Source organism: Coloeus monedula, assembly GCF_965178545.1.
Source record: "Coloeus monedula genome assembly, chromosome: 14".
Lineage (NCBI taxonomy): Eukaryota > Metazoa > Chordata > Aves > Passeriformes > Corvidae > Coloeus > Coloeus monedula.
Window position 1 is genome coordinate 4,039,663 of NC_138794.1, and position 18,988 is coordinate 4,058,650.

At 41.0% G+C, this 18,988-nt stretch overlaps 1 protein-coding gene across 1 annotated transcript in view; it reads left to right on the forward strand.

The window, feature by feature from the left end:
* ADAMTSL3 (ADAMTS like 3) overlaps positions 1-18,988 on the forward strand; it is a gene marked incomplete at its 5' end in the record, with an annotated part of 171,025 nt that overhangs the window by 130,671 nt on the left and 21,366 nt on the right. The window contains 8 exons of the mRNA XM_082290374.1: positions 488-774; positions 7,463-7,592; positions 8,661-8,853; positions 9,379-9,558; positions 10,336-10,489; positions 14,699-15,779; positions 17,848-17,975; positions 18,348-18,476. Of these exons, the coding sequence (XP_082146500.1) occupies positions 488-774; positions 7,463-7,592; positions 8,661-8,853; positions 9,379-9,558; positions 10,336-10,489; positions 14,699-15,779; positions 17,848-17,975; positions 18,348-18,476 (2,282 nt within the window). The remainder of the gene's footprint in view (positions 1-487; positions 775-7,462; positions 7,593-8,660; positions 8,854-9,378; positions 9,559-10,335; positions 10,490-14,698; positions 15,780-17,847; positions 17,976-18,347; positions 18,477-18,988) is intronic.

Below are 18,988 nucleotides of genomic sequence, written 5' to 3' on the forward strand. Positions count from 1 at the left end.
CTTGAAAAGTGCTGCTCTTCTCTCTGGTTGCTGATTATTACTATGACGTAAGGTAAGGGCCTCTCAGATTTAAGCACATTGCAAATATACTTTTGGCACAGGCCCAAGTCTGTGTACCTGGGGAGCTATTTTATATTGTATAGATAGATCTTCCTGGAGTTTCTCCTTTTTTCCCCTGTTGAAGGAGACTGAGAAAAGATTTAGGTGTTTTCCTTTTTCCTCAGAAAACGGTACAGCTTTCCCTGTTCCTCATGGTTCTTTCTCCTCTTTTCCTGCATCATCTTGTGTGAATTTTGGTAAATGGTCTGGGATGAGAATCAAGTGAAAGACTTAAGACAGTTGATTATGCATTCTGTTTAAGCGTCAGTAAGTGTTACTTATTGTCTGCTCTGTGCATAAACACAAGTTTATGTGTTGGCTGTGTTTTAACTGTGCACACACAGACACAATTCCATGGAGTAAATGATGGTGCTGTGATGATTTGCAGGTTTATCCCTGGGCCCTGGTCTCCGTGCAGTGCCACGTGTGGCAGTGGCATCCAGGTGCGAGATGTGAAGTGCCGCATTCTTCTCGCGTTCACTCAGACCGACGTTGAGCTGCCTGAGGAGGAATGTGAAGATGTGAAGCCACCAACAGAACGAGTCTGTCACCAGGTGTCCTGTGACAACGATCCTGTCCCCTACACACCAGAATTGCCTCTTGCTGAAGGTGGCAGTGTGATTTACGACTGGGAATACATCGGGTTTACTCCGTGTTCAGCCACATGTTTTGGAGGTACCTTTTTTCTTGATTTATCCTGAGTTGTAAGAATTTGGCATTGTTTGGTATTGTTGCATCTCCTGTTGATCTGTAGGGAAACCTGCAGGCACAAGCTTTAACATATTTTTGGTTATCAATAGAGTATTTCAAACTACTTTGTTATCTTTATCAAACACTTACTGGGTTAAATAAGGTGCAGGAAGTTGATAACAGCAACTTGCTTTAGTCTTGCTGCTGCAGGAGTGTCAGCTGCCAGGCCAGCTGTGGTACATTTGATGCCTCAGTGGTGGGAATGTTCAGATGATCTACCTTTTCCTAGGTTTCAGAGTAAAAATGCCCATGTTTATTCCTTTTCTTCCAAAATGCTGCCGTTTTCTGCAGAACAGTAGGAACACAAAGTTGTAAGTAGGGAGGCTTGCTTCCAGCCTGATGGGCGTGAAGATCAAACGGGAGCTGGTTTTGGTGCACTGGATCACTCCATAGGAGCTCTGTGCCATACATCTGTCTGCAAGTAGTTAGGCACATTCCTTCCTGGATGTAATCGAATCTCCCTGTCGTCGTAAGTACATGTTACCAGACAGGGCTGCTGGTGTTGCTACTACTTACTGTACTTTGGGACTGAACACAAGTGAGTTATGAAGTGTTAAGTGGAGGCAGTGGAATTGTGAACGCACCTATATATGACAGGACTGCTGACATCAGTGGGAAGCGAAGACAGTTGTACCCATAGAAGAAATAAAAAATGTAGAAAAAGGGAAAACAGAAACAATTGGAAGCGGGGAGCGAGATAGAGCTCACAGACAGCAGCCTCCTTTATGCTATTCACCAGCTCAAACCTGGAAGACAGAGGCTGGGAGGGATGCCCCAGAATGGGAGCAGCAGGAGGGTAAGTGACTGATAGTGCTTCCTTTATCATTTAACCCTGCTGTTCACTGAGGGGGTTGATCCACAGGAATAACCTGTGATCACAAGAGCTGGAACATCCCATTCCCTGTGCTACCTGCAGTGGGTATTACGGCTGGCAAGGGAGGAGAGACTGACTGTAGTCCAAGTGTGCTTGTATAAACATGAGATGGTAGTGACAGCTGTTGTGGCTGAGTGTCTCTGTTTCATCATTTTTATAAGGGAAATGTTTATAGATATAAGGAAATTGTACTGTAAAGCAGAAACAAACCTTTCATTAATTCTAAATTTGTAGTTCTGGTATCTCAACTGATACTTGTAACCTACAACAATTTTCTTGCTACCCTAAATCCACTTGACTGCTTTTTAGCCAATTTCTTTGCCAGATCTGTTCAAAAACGCCAAGATTTTTTAATTTTGAGGACATCATCAGATATGTAGGCTGAAATAATCTCTAGTCTTTGCCTGCTATTGCTCATGTGCATGTTTGCATTCTGCATCTTCAAGGCTGAGTTTGTCCATGAAGAAGCATCCCCATAAAAACTTGCCCTTGGTGTGCAGGCTGATGGTAATTTGAGGAGCCTGTACTGAGCACAGAAGTTTCATTGGAAGAAACTTCAAAATGACTGATGAACAAATCTCATGTTCAGCTTAATGTTGTTCCTGAGGGAGCCAAGTATGAATTCTATTGTTGACTTCTGACCCATTCATGAATTTCTGAAGTTCCCTGACCCAGATTTATCCTAGAGGTGTTCATAGTAATCTAACAATTTGTTTGCTATCCAGCAGAAATAACTCACTTGAAGAAGTTTGAAAGACAATATCTGTTTGTGTTTTTAAGGCTTCTGTGGTATCGCTGGTACTGTGTATAGACATTTTCCTTATGCGATGCTCCTGGGAAATGTGGGAAGTTGTCGGGGTATTTTATCAATGAGCAGCTTCAGAAGCCCCCATGTTGCTATGCTAGTTAGGTGATTTTTCCTTTCTATCAGCTCTGGTCTTCTGGCTGCCTTGGCAAAGGCTTTCAAACAGACCAAAAATTACCTGCCGATAAATACTTTTAGGGGAACCAGACATCTCTTCTGTTTCCAACTCACTGCAATGTACTAACTAATGATCTCACTGTCTACTATTTTTCCATTGTGTAGTTCAAAGGAGCTGATCCATTTCTGCTAAATTTTATGTTCAAATCTCATTTCAATTAGATGAACTCTTTCGTTACGAGAAATAAATGTTGTCTGAGTTTGGAATAACCCAGTGTAATGTAAATTATATTAGGTACTTTTTGTCTAGTATGTGTGCATCTAGCAGTGGTTATTAAAACAAATTCCTGTGGATTTCTGTATCCTCAGTACTCCCTACCCCCATTTCTTAGTGCTTAACTCTTTCTGAATGAGGGGAAAGTCTGCAGGGTCTAAGTAGCCTGGAAGCTTTATAGCCACTATTTGAGCAAGGTCCGAATCTCTCTTTCAGAGCTTGTCACTTGCACCTTTTTTTTAATCCTCATACAGACTAGATTTGTAATTCAGTCTCCTCTGGTCCCTCTGCAAAGCAGATGAAAAAATGCAGATGGAAACACTGGGGTTTTTTGGGTATTAGACTTACAGAGAGTGATTTGCCAGGCTTTATCAAACACCATCTTTCCTGTTCTAGAGCAAAAGTCACACCAGTCTTGGGTCATGTGTGTGCTTTCTGCACCAAACCTCTGTGGCTTCTCACACAGCACGTGAAGAGCCAAACAGGTTGAGGTTTTGAGAGCAGCCGTGTTGTTTTATGCCTCTTAGCAGAATTAATGCTTCCTTCATCAGTCTTTCCATGAGTGTAACTAAAAGTTGTCGAGGCCTGTTAGTCATAGGCAGACATCACCTTTAATACCCATAGGAAGCTCTGTAACCATTCTGAAATCTAGAGATCTGTTTTTTCTTCAGTGCCTGAAGAAATCCCAAACTCAAAATAAGCCAGCTGTATGCTTGGGGATCTCAAAATTTGCCTTCATTTTCCCAGAATGTTTTTTTGGGTTTCTTTGTTTTTTGTTTTTGCTTTCTTTTAAATCTGAAGAACTTTGGCTGTGATGTGAGAGTCCCAGGTGTAAGTTCAATTTTCATATCATCATCAGTAGGGAATTAATAGTGATTACGAGAATAAAGAGTGTGCCTGGAGAGAAATGTTTTTGTTGTAATCTGTAGCATTTCTTTAGTGTTGTCAATCATTTAACTATTCAACAATATTTTAAAGGGATGTTTTCCATTTTAAAAAATCACTGAACATTTTCTTGGTTAATTATACCTTTAGTTGCAAGAGGCAGATTTTGGTGGTTAAACATTATTATTATTATTTATACTCCATATGCTTCAAAAATGATTATTTGGGCCACCTAAAGTCATTACATTGGCCTGAAAATAATGAGATTAAGTAATAAATAACATATGCACTTCCTGTTATTTCCTCTATAGCCTCTGTGGCTTTGGTAACTTCAGGGTACAGTCAAGTTGTGTTTTCAGGCTTTTGTCTGGGCCATAAGGGCTAAAAGTTTACCATTTTATTTATGAGAAACCTGAGATTCTTAGAATATTAATGGATTCTAGCCAAACTTAAGGGCTCTGAGAAAAACAATGACCATTCAGAGACTCACATATAAAGCTGAGAGAATTCATTCTCAACTGGTGTTGGAGTCACCTGGATAACCGGTCACTCGTATCATCTGTTTCATTAGCTGCAGATGTTGTTTACTCTCTTACAGAGGTATAAAATAGATGCACAGAGATACTCAAGGATGTGTAGAAATTGGCATTTCTTCTGAGTTATTTTCAGCTTGTAGTACATATTTTTAAGAAGCCACCGAACTGAGACTATCTGAGGTAGATAAATGATTGTCCTTCCTCTTCCAGCTTTAGAGAATAGATCCACCTTCTTAATGTTTGCACAGCAGCTTTCCACCCCCATTTTCTTTGTGCTTTAAAAATGCAGGAACAAAAATTCTGGGCTAAATTCAAGCATTTTGATCTTTTAACACAGCTTCAAGCACTGTATATTTCATCGCACAGAAAAGATTGTAAAAGAATGTAAATATATGTGGTTTGAACACTGGGTTCAAGTAGAAAATATTCTATTTCACTGAATAGTAGGGTAATTACTACAATAGTGCATCAGATTACTGTAAAAATACTTAATGCTCCCTGCTGCATACATAATGTTTTAGTTAAATTATCTACTATGTTTATATTCTAAGCCAAGAAAGTCACACATATAAAACTTTGCTTGTTTGAATAATAGATTTTTCCATTCTCCAATCGACATAGAATAAGTTTATCAGTGATTGAAGTTCCCAGCTAATGGAAAATTATAGTTTGGGGTGATAAATCTGATTAATTGTGAAGCCATTTTGACAGATAAGTTCAAGCAAATGTAACATCAATTAAGTGCAGTTGTTTATTGAATAGCGTTCTCGAACTGAGAATGAAGGAACAGGAAGGGACTTTGTGGTAGGTTTTTAACAACTCTTTAGTAGCTATTTTGTGCTTACAGCATCAAAACAGGGTGCAAGTTTTCTTTCACTGAGGCCCCAGTGGGGAAGAATTGCTAATGCAGTTTGTGCTCTGTACTTCAGTCAAATGAAAAATGCACCACATATCAACATTTTCTTCTCGTAATGTGATTAAAGCTACACAGGTCCTGCTGCAAGGAATGGCTTAATGAACTCCAGGTGGCAATTTGTAGTCAGACCCCATCACCTGCTATGACTTGCCTTTTGTTCATTTGGCTGGCCAGTTGAGCCTATATAACACCAAGATAAAAATTTCCCATGGTGTTATTGCCAATTTAGATGGTCTGAAGGGAATTCAATTTAAATCCCTTCCTTTGTGTGAGATATTAAGATGATTCCATCTATTGCAACCTGTTCCAGAGCAGCAGCATCACCTTGGAGCGTGGTTTTCTCACAGAAACAGAGGTGAGGTCAGCAAAGCTAAAGCTTAGTAGCATGGGGTAGATTTTGACCTAAAATATAGATTATATGGGTTCTTGACATGGACTTGATTACTCGTCTGGTAAGGCAAATCTGTTTCTGTCAGAACCCAACTCTAAATACTTCCTTCTCTCCTGTAGACAGCCAAATGTGCATTTCCTATGCAAGGGGAAAGGGAAGCTGCTCTTGTTAAATGAACACTTGAGGACTGACTGGAAAGAAAACTTTTGATTCCCCTACTTCTGTAACAAAAAAGATATTTATTGCTTTGTCATCTTCAGGCACTTTTATGTCTGCATTACAGTCATGGTATTTGTTGTTAAATATTTATTCTCAGCCTGACTAGTAAAACAGTTTTCCCACAATGCGTGTGTTCTACGTTAATGTAATTATCAATGCTTTGATAAAAGAGGACTGAATAGGTTGTCAATCATATTTAAGGTCAGGTCTTTTGTTCTATAAAAATTCATCACTTTGTAGATGTAGTCAAAACATTTATATAACAAGGTCTTTCTGAACTGCAAATGAGTCCCAGAGGGGATCTCGAGGTGTACCAGAGAGCCTGAAAGAAATCGAAATCTGCGTTATTCTGAAAATCACTGCTGGTTTACCCCTGCTGATGTGTCTGAAGTAGCTGGACTGGCTGATACACTGGACTGAGTCAAAATCATTTATAGCTGGAGGGAACATCTTTGGTTTATGAGAAACATGACAGTGCTTGTATACAGGAGAGAAATATTGGCCTGAGGGTGGAACTTTCAGGGTTGGGTATTCCAGCCTACTGGAATCAGAATGGCTGATGGTCAGCAGTGTCCTTTCAAAATCACTGAAGTTAAGTGAAAGATAAGAAGGAAATGGATTTAAATTCTATGAAACTGTAACTCTTTAAGAGACATTTTTACCGGGAAACAATATAGGTATTTTATGATTTCAGCTCTTTTGTTCCACAGGATTGTCATTAGCATTGCTTGTATAGAACATCCCAGCTGCACAGAATCCCCCAGGCACATCACAGCCTTCTTGTATTTAATGTGCATGTGAGTGAGCTTTGAAATTGGGTAAGGCTTTCATACTGAAAAATATGATATATAAAATTGGATAATTGCAAAGGTTTAAAATAGAAGTAATTCACCGAATGTGTTCACTAAACTGCCTTGTTCTAAAGGAAACTTATGTTACGTTTCATTTTGACTCATAGAAATTTGAGTATTAGTAATCTTCCATGCTTCAGTAATAAGATCCAGGTAGCAAGAGCTGAAGATCAGAAGGTGCCAAGAACGGTAACGAGTGAGGAAAGCTTTAGGCCGGGTCAGATTTGCTGCCTTCAGCAAAACCATTGCATCTCTTGGCCCCTGAGAATGGCTGACTAAACATAGAACGTTTCTCCTGCCTATAGCTTTGCAAGTTTTCTGCATTTTTACAGCAATTTTTTCAGATCTTTAGCTCTTTATTAAAGGCAAGGTAAGTGAGAAGGAATCACTTTTACCTCAGTTTTGGCAATGGAGGCAGTAGCTGGCTTAGGACCATTACAGAACCAGCAGATGCAGCCTCTGGTAGTGGCTTGACAGAAAAACCTGGTTTCTTTATTGGTTTTCAGAGAGGTAGAATGTAAAATCAAGCCTTTTAAACCTCACAGAAGTAAAGTTAAGATATAATTCACAAGTATCTTTTGAGCATTAAGTGTGTAAACTGCCTCTGCGTTCCTTTTAGCTTGAGCTGTTACTTCTAAGCCTGCTATCTCAGTGTCAGAGCCTTTTAGTGAGTGTTATTCAAGAGTAAGCTTTGCAGAAATCTACTCCATTCACTGTTTCACGAGTGTTTTCCTTTTGGATGCAGGCACACAGGAAGCCATTGCCATGTGTCTGCACGTAGAGACCAAGCAAGGTGCCAATGAAACCCTGTGTGACAATTCCAAGAGGCCACCCCCAATGACTCGGACCTGCAACACAAAGCTCTGCCCTCCGAGGTACCCCGTGCTAATGAAATCATCTGGTGGCAAAGGAAGGGTTAATGGGACTTTATTGATGTTTATTTAAACATTGGCTTTCTCAGAAAGGGTTCTGATTGCAGGACTGTGGTCATGCTTTGGGATGAAATTTCACTGCTTCTGTTTTCAACAAGGTTTTGGGGTTGGGGTGTTTTTTTGGTCTTGTTCACTCCTTTTCCGCTTTTCGTATCTCACTGATGAAATAGGGGACGTTTTCTGAAATAAATCTCTTCCGTGTTGAATATCTGCCAGAGCTGGAAAAAGAGCCCTAACTCTCCTAGTGGTAGAAGGAGAATTTTGAGGATATTGCACCAAAAAAAAAAAGAACTGAGAATATTTACTTTTTGTCTTTACTGAATGAAAAAAAAAAAAAGAAATTATGATTTAAAGGTACCTTAATTTAATGCTTCTTTAGTAGCTCCACATATTTCTTATGTTTATTTGGAGATTCTGGGGAAAGAACAGACACAGTCCAAATCCAAGCAAACCTCTAGGTCATTTGATCACTTGAAAGGGCCATATGTGAAATTTTGATGTGTACTGCCTTATTTACCCATTTTTGCTCTCTGACATCCCAGATCCTTTGCAAATTGTTTCATCATGTTTGCAGAAACCTGCTCTTGCTGAATGCAGGGAAGAACTTAACAGGAACAGGATGTTTTGTAGAAAACGTATACACATTTAAAGGAAGTTTTGTAAATACAGGTCTATTTACATATTTACATTTATAAACATAAACATCAGGTTGCCAACAGGCTGTTTTCTAAGAGGAGCGCTCTGAAGGCAAACGCTGGAGCTAACTTTGTCTAAAAATGACTGTTTATTACTTTATTGTTAATAAATCCTGCATTTGCTTGTTACCTGCAAGTTCATAAATCCAATTTACAATTTTGTGCTCCAGCTGAACCAAAGGGATGTTTTAGTCATCGATCAATAACTGTGCCTGCAGCTGTGCTTTTTGCTAGGCTCTGTTTGGGTAAGACTGTTCCTTCCCCAGTAGGAGGTGTGTTGCTAAAGGTGAGCTTTTGGCCGTGTTTTTTGGGACAGGTGGCAGAGCGGCCCCTGGAGCAGCTGCTCGGCGACCTGCGGGGTCGGGATCCAGACGAGGGACGTGTCCTGCCAGCAGCCCGGGGGATCTGCTCCTGCTGCCCAGGAGTGCAAAGACCCAAAGCCTCACTCTTTACAAGCCTGCAACCAGATTGATTGTCCCCCTGCTTGGCACGCTGAGGAATGGCAACAGGTATGGCTGGGTCACAGAAAGAGCTTAAATGTGTTCCTCTGGCCAGGGACTTGAAACTGTGCAGCACGGAAGGCAGCTCCCAACCTTCTGTAAGTGTTTCAACTTACACCATTGGAGCAAACTAACCCAAAAGCACTGCTTTACACTCCTGTGCCAGTGGGTAGTCACAGGATGAGGTGGAAGTCCTTGTTAGGATTTCAGAAGCTGGATACCACTTATTCCATACATCATCTCTCTCCCTAAGCACTCTAAACACAATAACCTTCTTTTATTTTAATTAACTGGTGAGGGACATAGATTTATGCATAAGATGCATGTTTTTCTCCAAGATTTCTACTACTTGCTTGCATTCAGGTGGTATGTTTGACTTTTAAACTCCAGTTCTCCTCATCTCTAATATAGTAAATATTTTAACAGAGGAATTTTCTGTGCTGCCTGACTTTTCATTCAAAGTAGATGTCGTTTTTCAGGAGCACAGACGTCCATGCAGGTGTAAATGCTGTGTTTAATTCTTCTCCTCCTTAGTGCTCACGTACTTGTGGAGGAGGGATTCAGACCCGCAAAGTGTCCTGCAAGCAGCTGCTGACAGATGGAAGTTTCCTGAAACACTCTGATGACACCTGCCAGCAGCCCAAATTGCCAACTAGCAAAGCATGTGCAAAAGTTGACTGTCCTCCTCAGGTGGTCTTTGGAGAATGGTCCAAGGTGAGCAAACCTCAATAATGGTGAACCAAAACCCTCTGTTCCAACAAAAGCTCTAGAGATTTCTGCCTGGGTGAATGAGCAGTTTGGAGCAGTAAATTGCCAGGGCAGCTGGGGCTTTCACAAGGCCTGTACTGAGCTAAACTGTGCATCCCTGCCTGCAGGCAGACTGATCAGAGCCCCCCTCCTGGGCAGTGTTTCAGTCGCTGAAGGACAGGCTGTAATGACCTGTGTGCTTTCTACCAGACATGGTACAGATTCCAAAAATCACATCTTTGCATTATTCTGCAATACATCCTCCTCCTTTCCCATTTAATGCAAGCTTGCTGCCACTCCCCATTCAAAATGATTTAGAAAATTCAATTTAGAAGCTGCAATTATAGGTTCATGCAATACAACCTAAGGGAGAGGGTTGAGAGACTTGGCAGACTCTTTAGAACCTGCTGAATTGTTTCTCTCAGATACCAGATCTCATTGCTCTGTTCTGCCCATGGCTGGACATAAACACTGTTATGTTATTTTAATTCTTGTCTTGCTTGCTGGAAAAGCTTTCTGTCTTATATTCTTATTGCCTGAAAAAGCGGAGAGAGTTTAATAACTAATATTAGAGTTTAATAACTAGACAACACAAGGATTCCTATGAAGTATAATGTGTGTACTCTCTCAGAACTAAAAAAAAAATTTAAAAAATTAAAGAAAAGCCACCACAAAACTAGTTTAAAATTAGCATACGTGGTATGGAGCACCAAGTTTAGCTTGACTGCATCCTTCCTTTCACAGTGCTCAGTAAGCTGCGGTGTTGGAGTCCAGAGAAGGAAACTTGCCTGCCAGAACCTAACAGCTAAGGGCCAATATGTCACATTAAATGGATCAATGTGTAGTGCTCTGTCTCCTTCACTGCTTGTAAGGTCTTGTCAGATGAGTGCCTGCAACAGTAAGTATTTATCTGGTTCCTTGCTGATTTGGAATGACCTATTTACAAATCTGTGTACACATTAATTCACTCATCTCCCTATACTATCACAAGAGAACTTGGCACAAACTGAGTGTCACAGTAACTATACCTGTAATAACAGGATCATTTTTATTTCTGCCACTCAGAAACAAAGGTTATGATCTAAAGAAGTGGTTTTTGAATATATTATGGTACATACCTCTCACCCTCATTCTTATGCACAATTTAATCTGATAATTTCTTTATTGTTTACACTATTCCAACTGGAAAAAAAAAAAGAAGAAAAATTCATAAATTTACCATAAGTTACAAAGGACATTAGAAAAGATAAGAATCCAGTTCTGCTGCCTTGTCTTTTTGTTGTACATTTGTATTACAGGGGATATTTTGCTTAACATGGTGGAATTCAAAACCTGAAACTCTATGCCAATAATAATTTTAGGTATAATTTCTATCTTTCCTTGTATAAATAAGAAGCCTGGCCTCATTAGCTGTACAGGGAATGGTGACAGTACAGACACTCTTCAAAAAGTCTGATATTCTACTACTGTCTATACAGGAACCTTTTCAGAAAGATTTTCTGCAGAAATTGTACAATTTGGGCACAGTTGGGTTATGCTACTGATGGTAGTTGCACTAACTGTGTGTTTAACACCGATGGAAAAACCTCTCTGATACTGAGCATGTTCAATTTCATATGCTAATTTAGAATAGGCAGCTCTAAATTGCAGCTGAATGTCTGAACCTGTGCTCCTCTTCCTTTACAAAGGAGTATATATACAATTATATATTGGTTTGCAGGTTTGGGGAGCAGGGTGCTGAGAAGAAAGGAAAAAAAAAAAGAGAGTTTTTAGTTTTGAGCTGGGGTAAAACAAAAAGCCTTTTTCAATGGCCTGGTTTTGATCACAGCTCAGGGATAGACATGTTTTGACCCAGCTTGTAGTGTTGTGAAGAAATAGCTACTTTATACATTTTGAAGCTTTGCTTTAAAGATTATTCACAAAACAAAATAAGAAATAGAATAATTACTGATTCATACATAATATGAAACTTCTTTTCCTGGCCTGCATTTCAGATTAACATGCCAAAATTCTGAGGTTCAAAACTCCACTTAAATAAAGCCCTGTGGACTTCCAGGAATGTCCTTGGCATAAGGTTTAATAAAATATTTTGAGCTGCATATCTATCTGAATTTAATTAATTGTGGATAGTTGAACGGCAGTGGAGCTGGTTTGCAAACTGCTTAGCACAGACTGATGTTAATGTTACCATGTCAGCTTCCAGCAGAGTGCCTGGAGAGCAGCACACAGGGCTGCAGAGGGAACACCATCAGCCAGAATGGGTGCACATCAAAGCCATGAAGAGAATCGCTGTCCCCTCCCTCCATTTCCATGACCCTTTGGAGCAAGGAAGCCTCAGCAGCTCAGATCTGCCTGGGGATCTGGGAATGGGCAGGGGAAGGTGTGAGGCTGGTCCATGCCTGTAGTTCCTGTTTGGGTCTTGCAGAAGGAGCCAGGGCTGGGACAGCATCAGGCTTTGGATTCCCAGGAACACGGAGGAGGCATCTCCTCCTGCAGCCGTGGGTTCAGGCTGCCTTGGAGAGGGAGTGAGCAGAAGGCAGGAACAGAGCATGGCTGCAGGACGAGGGTGATGAGGATGGATGAGGAGCAGCGTGGTGTGAGGTGTGACTGCTGTTGGGGGTTCTTGCCTTGGAGAGCAGTTTCTAAATGCTCCTTCTCAAGGTGATGCTTCTGTGTCTCACATGAGTGCCTTTTTTACTGTCTCATGACAGTGCTGAGTCATTTTAGGCTTAATCTTTTACCCTGAGACTGGCAATCGTAGCTGTTTTCTGACTTAGCAGTGCTTATTAAGTAGAAACATTCCTGACTCTGGGCTCTGAGAAATAGGAAATAACACCAGTCTAGCCCTGAGGTCACCAGGATCTGAAACCCAGCTGAAGCTGTTCAGGACCATTACAGGTCACAGATGCAGATGGATTTGTATCAGGTGATAATGAGGTCCAATGGCTCCAGCATATATTCCTTAAGATTTACCTTTACTCTCCCAAACAGTCCATTACCTCAGCAGCTGCAAGACTGAAAGACACTGAGGATCTAGAGAATGCATACTTATGTGGCCTCATTCTTTCATATGACCTTATATATTTATACAGCCTGCCATCCACAGCTCTGAACTTTGTTTCACTCTCAGCCTTGCTCACCTGTCACCAGTAAAATTACACACACCCTTTAGTGTTGAACTGCTGATGAGAGTTAGTGGTCTGTCTTTGTTAAAGAAATGAAATGGATGAGACTTGTTAACATATTTATAAGTATGCACTGGGTTTAATTCTAAGTTGGAATAACTAGTGTAAACAGACCACAGCCTGAAGTATTTTAATTTGTGTGTTTAAAGTTACACTTACTGTGTCTGTAAGTTGGATTTTGGAAATGGAAGATTTAATACTGGAACGCTTCCCTGAAAATAAATATTTGGGGCCCAATAATTTATTAAAAACAGGACGCTACTTTAATAATTTTAGTAAACTGAGTGCCTAAAACAATTTAATTGTTGTACCATGTGAAATGGTTGAGGGAACCTTGTATCTGGATAACGAATCCTGATTTAAAAGCTCTGTAATTATAAAACCATGATATCCCCACAGGTCTGAACTCATTACCCAAAACATTGAAAATAACCATTTTGTTTTATAAGCATAAGAACGCACTCCAGGGTGTAGTTCCTATAGTGTACACACTTACTGAATGCTTGAAGCATTTAGCTTTTCACCTATTTCTTTGCAGCATATTTGGAGCACACGTACATGCAGCTTTCCGGGTATCATTTGTGTGCCATCAGCGTAGTTGTCTTTTTATTTAAGTACCTCCCAAGTGGAATAGCAGTACTGATTCCAGACTCAGACAAGCTGAGAAGTGTTGTGATCTGTGTGTCCATTTCCTGGCTCATCAGCTCGTCCTGCAGGCTCTGAGTTTTCTCTCTGTCACGTACCAAAACACACCAAATGCAACTGGGCTGATTTCTAGCACCAACATCACTGTGTCCCGACTCCTCCCGTGTGGCCAATTTGGCCTGGCACGGGAGGGCTCGGGGGTGCGTGCCCTTGCTCCTGCAGTGCTTTTTTCCTTGCTGCCCCGTGCTCTCAGCCAGATTAGCTCTGCTGATCAAAGCGGGCACGGTGTCTGCCAGCAGTGAGTCAGCACAGGGGCATCCAAAACACGGCAGCAGTCCCCCTGCGCCTCCCCAGCTCTGCTGGGAAACACCTGCCTGTGGTGGTGTTCATCCCGAAACCTTCCAGCATCCAGGTGCCTGCAGTTTGGTGCAGGAGGAGTTTCACAATACCCAGTGTCTTCATTCCTGGCCTGCAGGAGGCTTTATGCTGTTTTTGCCTGCTTTTGTCAATTCATTTGATCATTATATTCAGCCTCTCAAAATTATGCCTTATTTCTCTCTTTCCTCCCTTCCCTCCCTACTTTCTTGGCGCAACACTGTCAGCAACTCATCTTTCAACCCTAATAAATTACCCTCAGCCTATGATTACAGGGTGGCTTTGCCTGTTGCATGTACTGTGTCTACACTGACTTTCTTTCACCTCCTGCGTTGCTATCAGTTTGGCTTGACTCAGGCAACCAGCACAGCCAGCCAACATTTTAAATAAGAGTCAAAGGGGGCCTTACTTTTTGGATAGATTTTGTTTTATTTAGGTCATTCTGCACTCAACAGTGCTCAAATGTGGGGAAAGTGATAATGTGCTCACATTTTTTTCATTCAGTTTCTTCATTTCCATCCATGCCTAGCCTTTCTGAGGCAGCAGTAGGAAATATAACCATAATAGGAACATATATATGGAGTAATATGTAATACGTGTATATATACTTTCATATATGTGTGCACCATCTATGTCCTTCACACAGGTATATGTTGCCTGTATCCTTTTATTGTTAGGAGATTTGGGGAAGAAGCAATAGCATTCCTGGCTGAAGCAAGGGAATGTTATGGTTTCATGTTGTTCATATTTTTGCATTTTTGTGACTCAGATAAAAGCTCTGTGTGTTGCAGTCTGACTCGAACAAAGTCAGGAAAAGCTCTTTCAAGCACTCTGTGCAAAGCAGATTGTGTAAGCATGACTGCCAATGACTAGATGCTTTTCAGCACTTTGTTTTCTTGCAGAGATCAAGCCCAAGCTTCCAGCAAAGTTTTCTGCCCATGGACCTCAGATTGTCAGCATTCACCGAGTCTATATCCAGACGAGGCCAGAGAAGCGCATTAATTTTACCGTAGGAAGCCGAGCCTACTTACTCCCAAAAACATCTGTGGTAATTAAGTGCCCCGTGCGAAGGTTCCAGAAGTCCCTCATCCGTTGGGAGAAAGATGGGCAACGCTTACAAAACTCCAAAAGGCTTGGCATCACTAAGTCAGGCTCGCTGAAAATCCACTGTCTCGAAGCTACAGATATCGGTGTGTACCGGTGCATCGCAGGCTCTGTGCACGAAACCTTTGTGCTCAAACTCATCGGGACTGACAACAGGCTCATCGAACCCCCGCCCCTCCGAAAACAGCCCAGCGAGATCAGCAACCCAGACCACAACGAGGCCAACAGCTTCGGGGCCAAATGGCACAAAATGAGTAAAATGTGGCAAATGTGGAGCAAGAAGAACGAGCTCTACCTGGGTGACAGGCAGGTAAATGATCAGCCGTTCCTGAGAAATCTTGAAAGCTTTGGGAGCAATTTGGCAGAAGACTTCAGCTCTCGCGAGTTCAGGAACAAGCGCCTGGAGGCTGCAGTTCTCCAAGGTGCCTACAGCATGGACACGGTGCAGTTCGAGGAGCTCATAAGGAACATGAGTCAGCTCATTGAAACTGGAGAAGTCAGCGATGACTTGGCGTCCCAGGTCATTTACCAGTTGATTGCTGAGTTATCCAGGCCTCCACTACCAACTACTGAAAAATGGAAGGGGGCCCAGGATGAGAAAGCTGCCTCGAAACTCACAGGCAAGTTGCCAAACGAATCTGAACATTTCAGCACAAAAACAGTTGATAAGTTAACGTTTGACCAGAAGGTTCCAGTTATTATGAGGCAAAAGGAAATTCCTCAAGTTTCCTTCAACAAAACAGTAACTGTACGAATTGGAAATACAGTTTTTCTGACCAAGAATACTCATGCTGTCAATCTACTGTGTGAAACAGCTGGTATTAGTGAAGTGAAATATACTTGGACAAAAGATGGCGAGACATTAAAAGCCTCTGAGAAGTAAGTAAATAGCTTCTCTTTCACTTTTGAATGACTTATTATGTCGTTATCGATGGAAAAAATCCACCCTGCTGTGCAATATTAGAACATACTGTTGTAAAAACGAGATAAGCATGGCCACTGGGCCTTCTGTCTTTTTAGTTAAGTAATTTATTTTTATTCTTTCAAGTGTCTGTCACATTGTTTGGCTTTACCAATGTCCAAGTGTTTGTCCATTTCCAGGATACTACATAGGAGGATTGGCTATTTTTGTAAGGTGAAGTGTTTTGGATGTCCTGGCTGTATTTTTTGATCTGCCTAAATCATTTCAGCTGTGTCAGAAAAAGAGCAGATTTACCCTCAAATTAGAGAGGCTATTGAATTCATTCAGATACTAAATACAGTGGGAACACATTAGAAACATCTGCCATGGTATAGATGAAAAGAAGTCTTAGCTCTTACTCATTTTAAGAAGGGCAAATATCACCGGTACCCTCACCATTCTTCAACACACAGTTTAGATATAAATGGAGCTGCATAACTTCAATTGAAAAAAGAAAAAAAAAAAAAAGAGCTTTTATGGATTTTATTCAGTACTTCAAAATATTTCTGTTGAGGACAGTGAACTTCAAAATAACAAAGGACCTGTATTACCATCACATTTGAGAGCTGAAAACAAGCGCAGCAAGAGTTTGTTACAATCAGATATTTGCTCAAGACTGAGCAAATACTTCTACTTCAGTGCTGATAAATTAGAAGCTCACCTGGTAATACTAACATTAACTTTGTGTGTGAGTCTCTTGGAATTACAGCTAGCTCTTGAGTAATGAAAAAACTGGTTCTGAAATGATAAAGGCGCTTTTGGGTATTTCTCAACATATTTAACTGATTAAATGCACTGCCAAGAGAAATATACTTCTGCAGGGCTATCAATTAAAGCAAAGACACCAAAACTAAGCCATTTTAAAAAGTGCAAATGTTTTTGGAACCATGTAGCTCCCAGCAGTTATGTTTATTTTGTGAAATGCGCATAATTTTCCATTAATTTGTAGCAAGTGATACTTTGATTTCTTTGGACATGATGGTGTTTTGTTTATTCACGAGTATGTTTGCTTCCTGATTTTAGCCCAGACTGATATTCTTGCACTTAAGGCACATATTAACAAAATTAGTTCCTAATTTTTTTCCCATTAGGGTTTCTTATAAACAAATCCACATAGATGTGTGTGGACCCAAAAGCCAGTGATATTAATAGCATTGCATCTGAAAAAGAGCGTGAGGAGCTCAATAGATCTTTATCTGTCAGGGTAGTAAAGAAGGATGCACTTGAGCCATGCATGAGGTGGCTTCTTTTGTTGAGACACAAGTATTTTTAATATAATTTTTTGTTAATCTGTTGTGTAAGTGTACTCAGTGTGGGAAAACACCAGCTTCAGGTTTTTGGGATGTGCTGAGTGAATGGCAAGTCATGTAACTTAGTGCTGAGAAAGGTAACAAGGGAGAAAAGTTACTTTCAGCCTCTTCCCCAGCCTGTGATGCTGTCTCTAATACCTTGCCCCTCAGAGGACAGGCAAGGTATTCAAGATACCTGTGAGATTTTGGTGGAAGGTTTTAGCTTCAATGATGATATTTAAAAAAAAAAAAAAAAAAGGCCCCAACCCCATAGTAATTTGAAAGTCAGATCAGGCCATAGATTTGTGAATTCCCCAATCCTGCTGAAAACCAAGCTCGCTCTGGAGAGATCGACTTCTTGCCAAGCCTAATACTTTTAATTGTGGTATTCTGATTTATTCACACTGCTGTTCCCAGGGGATCCTGGTTTGTGGTAGCAAATGCACTGTCCTTCAAAGGGCTGCAAGTAGGACACAGCTCTGCAGGAGAAGGAGGTCTGAACAATCCTCCTTGTGTGTATCCCTGAGTGCTCCCCTTCTGTCACCAGAGAGGAGGCAGAGCTGTGACTGCCTGTACTGCTCTGGAGCTGCAAACTCCTAAAAAGGAGTTTTGCTGCTGTATCTGTAACTCTTGCAAGGGGATTCAGCTGGGTTTGTCCCACGGTAGTAACCCTTGTATTTCCTTGGTTATGGTGCAGGGTGATCCTGGACTCCACTGGAAAAGTGCAGATTCGGAATCCTACTCGAAAGGAGCTTGGTACCTATGGATGCCTGGTTGTTAATGACTCTGGTTTTGATATGGAAACATCACTGCTCCTGCGTGCAGGTAAAACTGTGGCATTCCACAGAACGGGGCTTTTATAGACACACACACATATACACATACACATACAGATACACATATATGTGTGCATAAATATATGTGTATAAGCACCCATGCCCACTGCAGTGGGAAATGGTTTCGTTTATTGGCAACCCATGAAACTCTGCCTGATTTAATAGGCAGCAGTAAGATGGTCTTGTTGCTCTAAACCCACAACAGGTGTGAACTCAGTCTGCCTGTATCTATCCCACCTGTCTTTTCTGGCTGCTGCTTTGCAGACTGAATTCTGTTCCAAACATGATGAAATTAAATGCAGGACCTACGCTTAAAAGTTAAATAAAGCTTTTAAAACTTACTATCCCTTTCATTTCAAAGAGATGCCTGTCATCTTGTCCTCTGTGTTAAACGTGACAAATCTGGAAGCCAGCAGTTTCTCGGCAGTTGTTGGAGGTACAATTGTGGCAAGAATTGGAGCAAATATTGTGATTGAATGTCCAGTGAAAGGTAAGTAAGAACTGCACTGACATTGCTTGTAATGTTGCAATCAGAAATTTACCTTATATCTTGAAATAAATTACCAGTGAAGGCAGAAAATCATTGATCATTAGTCTTTTTTTATTAGGCATGTCACCCACACCAGTCCTGTTTATTTTCTGCCTGTCACATCAATTTACATGTACATCTATACGTTCAGAATTTCCTTTAAATGGGCTTTCTTTCCAAGAAGTGGTCTAGGGCTCCAATACAGAGTTGAAAGCCCACCAGAGTGCGGGGCTATCTTGCTGCAATAGCAAGCATGGCCAGCTGACTTGCTCATCAAAGAATTTTCCTTATCCCTGTTGGAGATGCACATCTGTCTAGACTATTGTTAAAACTGAAAATGAAATCTCCAGCCGTAGCTTAATAGAACTTTAAACCTGGTGGTGAAGTAAACTCACCTTTTAGATTCATCAGTCTGCAGCTGCAGTGAGGAAACAAAGAGAAGTGCCGAGCTATGAGAGAATACAGATATTTTC